The sequence below is a fragment of the Primulina eburnea genome, unplaced genomic scaffold (assembly GCF_022965805.1).
Source record: "Primulina eburnea isolate SZY01 unplaced genomic scaffold, ASM2296580v1 ctg844, whole genome shotgun sequence".
Lineage (NCBI taxonomy): Eukaryota > Viridiplantae > Streptophyta > Magnoliopsida > Lamiales > Gesneriaceae > Primulina > Primulina eburnea.
In genome coordinates, this window is record NW_027331612.1 from 1 (window position 1) to 7,648 (window position 7,648).

The 7,648-nt window shown below is 35.4% G+C and overlaps 1 protein-coding gene across 1 annotated transcript; it reads right to left on the reverse strand.

The window, feature by feature from the left end:
- Positions 1 to 5,066: 5,066 nt before the first annotated feature.
- On the reverse strand, positions 5,067 to 6,279 carry LOC140822460 (F-box/kelch-repeat protein At4g19930-like). The gene is made up of 2 exons (XM_073183234.1): positions 5,777 to 6,279; positions 5,067 to 5,691 (listed from the first exon to the last, which is right to left on the reverse strand). The coding sequence occupies exons 1-2, from the start codon at positions 6,271 to 6,273 to the stop codon at positions 5,106 to 5,108; spliced, it is 1,083 nt and encodes a 360-aa protein (XP_073039335.1). The 5' UTR covers positions 6,274 to 6,279; the 3' UTR covers positions 5,067 to 5,105.
- Between the last annotated feature and the right edge of the window lie 1,369 nt (positions 6,280 to 7,648).

A 7,648-nucleotide genomic window follows, 5' to 3' on the forward strand; every position in this document is an offset into this window, starting at 1 on the left:
ACTCGTGTTGTCGCGATCAACTCGGAGAGGGGATTGCTGTGTCTGGGGTTGCATCGCACACAACCTTCCTAGTTGTCGAATCAGACTCGTCTCCGCTCTCTTCGCTCTACTCAAAGCATCAGCAAAATGGTAAGGTCGCTTCATATTCATCAACGCAACTATCACCGAGTTCAATCCTCTGACGAACTGAGCCGTTACAGCTTCATCATTCCCAGCTACATGAGGAGCAAAACGCAGTGGAGTAGAGAATTTAGCAACATACCCTTCAATATTCAGTTGACCTTGCCTCAAATTCTCAAATTCTGCTTTCTTGTCCTCTCGGTATGAAACTGAGAAAAATCTTCGATAAAATTCAGTTCTGAATATTTCCCACGAAATCACGGTACCTTTCTGTTCTAACATTCTTTTACTTGTAATCCACCAACTCCTGGCGGCTTCTCGTAACCGGTTAGGCACCATTTTAACTCTCTGCTCATCAGTACAATCAAGTAAATCGAATAGTATTTCTATGTCACACCAGTTCTCACAATCTTCAGACGTCTCGATACCACTCAGAATCGGCGGCTGAAATAACTGAAACTCTTTCAACTTTCTTTCCATCTGAGTTTCTGATACATCTATCTGATCAGACGAAGTACTACCCTTTTCTGGAACTCTTCTAGGAGGAATATCTGATAATCACAGATGTTAGTAGTAACAGGAGACAAATCCGTCTCAATCCCAATCCTGATCAGCTTACCTCTGATCAAGAATTGATTCTGATCCAGTTCCAAATAATACATATTACCAAATCAACTCAGATATTCAGGTAACATGTAGCTTAATATACAGTAAAAACATACTGGAATCTTAGTATAACAATGTAATTTCAACATTATATTCAATCATATGCCATATAAATCCATACAGTAAAACATAATATCATGATAGCATACACAACGTAATTCCACATTATAATCAATCACATGCTAGCAATCAAACGCAGGTAAGAAAACTCAATCTACCCCGCTCACTCTCCTCTATCTCAGTGCTAAGGAACCTACAGTTCAAGGACCTACAGCTCTGATACCACCTGTTGTGGGGACCCGGACGCTAACCATGTTCTTAATCGTAATTTGGGACTAATTAATCAATTATAAAACAGGGTCTAAATTTTTTTTTAAATAAAAAGCGGAAACGTAATGTAATTCAATTCAAATTACATATTAAACAGAACCTCCAATTATTGTATTATGTACAATAATTCATTAGGTTCAACTACATATCAGTACTGAATCCTAAGTTGCTTCCGAAGCCCGGATCTCCACGCTATCTAGTCCAGCCTCGTTCTCTTCTTGACCCTGAGCCCGTCCCACCTGTTGTCATGTACACATATAGACAAGACAACAGCCGGATAATTCCGGTGAGAATATAATCCCAGTATAAATCAACGAAACATGCAATCATATGATAAACATAAAAGCATGGACATAAAAAAGCAGTATAATATCAAAAAACGAAACATAATCAATATCAAACTGTCGACAATGCTCGTGACTCCACGACTCAGACTAGACTCAATCCTAGCCTAGGGATCCCGATTTCCAGACATTGGCATTCCATATCAACCAATAGTAATAGAAAAGACTCCAGTTCTATCCACGTCGATATAGCATCGATCACCAGTAATAGAAGAAGCTCTGATTGTATCCACATCGGTATAGTATCGATCACCAGTAATAGAAGAAACTCCGATTCATCCACATCGTATGACATCGATCAACAGTAATAGAAGAAGTTATAATTCTATCCACATCGATACAGTACCGATCACCAGTAATAGAAGGAGCTACAATTCTATCCACATCGATAGCCAATTATCCGGTGACAGACTATGGCACTACCGCCGATACACTATTTCATGACATCGTGCAATGTGCCCGTGGCGATCCCACCACTATTAGGCACTTCTGTCATAAGATTACTCGATTAATACATGCTGTCTATATATCAAGAGAACAAGTAATCAATCAAATACATGCAAATATAAATGCAATAAAATAAATTATGTGATTTAGGGAAACTCAAGTCTAAACTGACTCAAGTCGATCTCCCAATACACATTGACTTATACCTTCATCTTCTCGCTCTGACGAAGACGAAGTCCTGAATTCAACTCTGTCCATTCTCAATCTGGTAATAACAATATCGAACAGATACAGTATCAGTATATAACTCAGTTCAACACATGTTCTGATCAATACTCAAATCAAAACATAATCTGATCAATGCTAATCGACATATGGTATTCACAATATAATCGAAGTCACTACTGAATCTGATCAATATCAATTTACGGATGTTTTGACGGCATAACAATACAGTCTCAATGATCCCGTAAGTCTCAATATCACAGATATAATACTAGAACTCATAATCGGTATCAGTTCAAGTCATAATCTCAATAACAATACATATCTGATATGAAATCTCAGTCAAATCGACTCCAAAAATCATAACAATTACATAACCAGTCTGTTCTTCAATCTGACTTCGATTCTATGATATCTAACATGAGAAGAACATCATATATAGAATCCTATTCAATCTGACAATATCATACTTTCAAATCATGTCTAAAACGTAACAAAACTTACGTCCAGTTGTAGCTGTCGCCGCTAGGTACACGGTACTGTACTCGGATTCGAACAGACGGACGATTGCTCACAAAAGGCGTAAGGATTTTCTACCAACCTTACTAAAACTTTTCTCGTTCATTCGTTTCTTTTTTCTCTTTTTTCTTTCTTCTGAAGAAATAATATGTTTATATATATAATATATATATTAATATATATATATATATATATATATATATATACCACGCATGCAGCAAGGCAAGTGGCTTGCTCACTCGAGTAACACGTCTCGCGCATATGCTCGACATCTTTCGGCGCATATGCGCGAGACACAATTTCTCAGCGCGTGTGTCTCGGCATCTCTCGCGCATATGCGCGCCTTCCGTCGTGCATGTGTGCCGAACTCACTGCCCTACTCGCGCATATGCGCCGAGCATTTCCTTGGCTACTGGACACCTCGCGCATATGCGCGCCCACACGCCGCACATATGCGCGGGGTCTTCTGTCCACTCCGTGCAAGACTCGCGCATCACGTCACGCATGTGCACGAGCACACCTCCTTGCACATACATTTTGCATCTTTTTTTACCTTTCCCGGTCCACTCCGTTCCGTCTATAATTACCTTGATTAATCAATAAATCATTTCAGATTAATCTCAGATTACGGTAATTATACCCAAATCATTTCATATTACGGTAATCAAATTCTCGGGCCTTACACCCATGCTAGGGGCTTGCTTTCAACTTTATATATTATTATTATATTATTATTATATTTAATTTAAGTAACGTCCCAAGGTAAGGTGAGATATATCTTGCATGAGCATGGCTTGAAATTTTTATTTCTTAAAAAAATTATGTTTCAAAATTGGGAAAAATAATTACTCTAAACTGTAAAAAAAACCTCTTGAAATATATACCCGGCCGGAACGTCAAAATTAGAGGTGAGAAAAAATATCGAATTTTCGGTATACTGAGATTACCGTACCGAAAATTGCCGAATTTACCGAATTTTCAGTATACCGAAGATTTCGGTACTATACGGTAATAGTACCGAATTTTTCGGTATGATAACGGTATGTAATTTGAAAATTTTGATATATACCGAAATACCGAAAAACTATACAAAAATTTTAAATATATTATATTAAAATAATAAATTTATAAAAAAATAAAAAATTTAAGGTTTTTTTGGTATAAAACGGTATATATCGATATTGTATCGAATTTTCGGTATATCGAAAATTTCGGTACGGTATCGATATAAATTTTTTTATATAATATTTTTCGGTATGATATATGGTATAGAATTTTTGGTATAGTACGATATACCACCTCTAATCAAAATTAGGGCTAAAGGCCTAAAAAATTCCTTGTTATTAATTTAATTTCTTTTTATAAGTTGACTTAGGAAATCCTGACGTGTGGCCAAATTTTTTAGGTCTACCAGTTTTTTTTGTTTTTACCAAATTTACATTTTCTGTTCATGGAAATTTTTGTCAATATTATTAGTACCAATATTTTCAACATATAAGTATCTGTTGGATGTAATAATTGTCTCTGTTGGAAGAGTAGTCGAATAATGGTTCTTGAGCTACTGTGTAGTTTAAAATATTTGAGTCGTACTATCACCATCAACTGTAATTTTTGGTAAAGCGGTAAACGCTCGGTCTTAGCAATTATCATTAGAGCCAATGTCACGGATTTGATTTCGATTGATTGCAAAGAGTGTAATTATTGAGAGGAAGATTGTTGGGTGCAATAATTGTCTCTGCTGGAAGAGCTATCGAACCGTGGTGCTTAAGTTGCTGTTATGTTTAAAAAATTTAAGTTGCACCATAACTATCAACTATAACTTTTAGTAAAACGACAAACACTCATATCCTACAATACCAATTAATTTTTTATTAATATAATTTCAACAACAACAAAAATGAATACAATTGTCTCAGTACTGTTTATATTTCCTTAACTTTTCTATATGAATCAACATGTTATCCTTTTGTTATACTCTTTCGCTACATCAACTCCATATGAAATGCATGGAGGCCAACATATATTTGATAACTCCAATAGTATATCACACATAAAACTATATTTTACTCTATTTATTTTACGATCACGATCAGTGACGGAAAAATTAAATTAGCAACTCCCGGATGATCTATCGGGAAATTATCAATAAATCCCCCATAATCTATCACACATAAAGCTATGTTTTACTAGATATATTCACGCCCGCAAATGCAGTTCTTTAGAATTCTTGGAATTATATCATGAATATGGCAATATATAAAATAATTAAGGTATATTGATGACTCGCATGGACTATATATAGAATCCTTGTTGATATATATATATATATATATATATATATATATATATATATATAGAAAATTTAATGCTTCAATTTATTCTAGAAATCAAATAGGACTTGCTCACTTTGTCGCATCAATTTTTTCCCTAACAGATTAATAAAGGAATACATCATTATAAACTAAGATAATCAGGTTCAACATCTGATCTAAATCGAAAAATTTCGCTTGCACGGTCCAATCTACCTAGCTTCACAGAGCTAAAACTCGAGTCTTGCAGCTTGTAGAATCCGACTTCGTTGAATCCGCCCTCCACGAACACGACATGAGAGTTGTAAAACCCTAACAGAAATGGATATTGGACAAAGCTTTCGAGGGTTTCGATGTTGGCCAATCTTTCTTTCTTCCATGTCTGATTCTTGATGTCATTCATGATCCAAAGATCCATATCTCTTCCCTCCGTGAGACAAACGAGTCCAAGTTTACCTTCATATTCGAAAAGCTGCTTGCTTTTGTAAGAATGTAGATTTTCTTGGACAGGTTTTGGTAACGGGAATTTGCTGAAACTGTTATTTGTGATGTTGTACGAAAGAATGTTGTCTTCGGTTGTTAGCCAGTGGACAGAATCGGCAACAGAAACAGAAGAATTACGGGCTATAATCTCCCTGAATGGCAATGATAATTCGTCGCTTGCTTCCTTCCAGGTCCATGTTCCCGAATCAAAAATTTCGCATCCATATTTGTATTGCTCGCTGTATCGCCTGGAAATTTAAAGTTGTGTAAATCGCATGGATGGAAAACTAATGAACATTCACATAACGAGAATTTAAAAAGCGCGCGACGTACCGTATAAACCCTCGTTTCGATAATCGAATTATCTTGAAACATAGAGGTTGAGCCCCAGCAACCATCAACGTGACAGAGACAGTTTCGTGACGAGTCTTTGGATTAGGGAGATCCCGCAATTGCCCTGTGATGGGAATGTACGCTAAATATCGACTTAGACGTTTCGAGCCTTTCTCGATTTCTCTTTCGCAACACAGTATTCCTTGTTTCGAAGAGGAAGCTAAGATCTTGGTGTCCTTCGGCAAGCTTTTCATGCACACGCCCACGTTATCGGGGGTCACAAACATAGTGACATGCTTGTTAAACCTTAAATCTTGCACGAAGTACCCGGATATGGTTCCCGTTCTCCGGCAGTGAGTCGACGCGAAGCTCGATTCTTGGATAACTTCCTTCCATTCTTTCGATACAGCTTTGCAGATGTCCAATGCTTTCAACGAGTTTAGTTGAGTTAGAATCTCGAAAACAGCATCATACGGGAGTAATTGGTCGGATGCCATTGTGCGTATTTGGATGATTTGGAGTCTGAATTTTGTATGGATCGGAGGATTGCAAGGGGCGAACGTCGTGTGTATTTATATTATCTATATAGAGGATTTTTTTTATCTGCTTGAAATTAGATTTGATAGGATTCTAAGTAATTAAGGAAACGAATCATGTAACACAATCCTAATAGGATAATTTTTGTTATTAATTAAGGAAAGTTATAGGTACGTATTTGATTTGTTGAAGATATTACTGAAAATTTATATTTTTATTTCTATCAATTGGATTTCATTAATTATTATTTAAAATTTCGATTATTTGTATATATAGCAATTTCTCATTATTTGACAATCCGAAGATGTTTTGTATTTTTAAAAAATTCACGAAAATTACTAGAAAGATAATTTCATATCCACGACATCCGGGAGCTCAGATTCCTTTTCCCGAAATTATCTTAATTATTTCAAAAGTAATGGTTATTATAATAATAGTGCAAAAGTAATTTCGTGAAATATAATTAATAGAAAAAATAAATTCCTTCTATATTATTAATTTTTAATAAATTTTTTATTAAATTAACTCAAACGTATAAAGACAATTAATTTTCTTGATTATGTTTAATTTTTTACTTCCAAATTATGTTTTGATTAGTTAAATAAAAGAATTACTTGGATAGAGTTGTACATTTACAAACCCTTACGTCAGATCGTGTTAAAAATCTGGTTTTGTTGGAACCTTTTTCTAGAATTGGACGCTATCTACATTTGCAATTTCTTTTCTTCCATAAGGTGTTTTGATGTGATATGGGTAGATTGGGTGAACCGGGTCGGGCCAATCAACCGAATCTGATAAGAGTTGTGTTGAAAGAAAATGAGCAAGGGATATGGCTTCAAACATTACCCGCAAACAAGAAGATGAACTGTGTTGGTAGATCGAATTTAGTTCAGTATTATGTTAGTAGGCTATGGCAGTTGCTCGAATCCCTTCCATTGCTCTCTCTGTAACTTACCCAACAGTGCATACGAGTCTATATACAAACATGTATGATTCATGGCGGCAGTGCAAGTGCAACGGCCAGGCCGACATAAAATATGAGAAAATACTTTTTATAAATATGATACTTATCTGATTTTAGATTTCAATCTATTAACTTTTTAAAGTTTACTTTTAGTACACTAAATTATCATTTTTTTTACTATTTTGGTTCCATTGCTGCTTTGACATCAGGCAAATCAACAATTTATCATGTCAAGTCAGCATTTCTCGATGTCATGCTAACACTCCCGCAAAATATGACTAAAAGCCAAAAAAATCAAAATTTGTACAACAAAATCAAAATTTGAAAATTTAGTAAACTAAAACTCAATATAAGAAAATTTAATGGCTCAA

Bases quoted from the DNA above. Each gene is read 5' to 3' on its own strand.
- LOC140822460 (XM_073183234.1), bottom strand. From the start codon at position 6,273: ATGGCATCCGACCAATTACTCCCGTATGATGCTGTTTTCGAGATTCTA. The intron at 5,692-5,776 runs GTACGTCGCGCG...TTAAATTTCCAG, and splicing joins TCGAAACGAGGGTTTATACG to GCGATACAGCGAGCAATACA.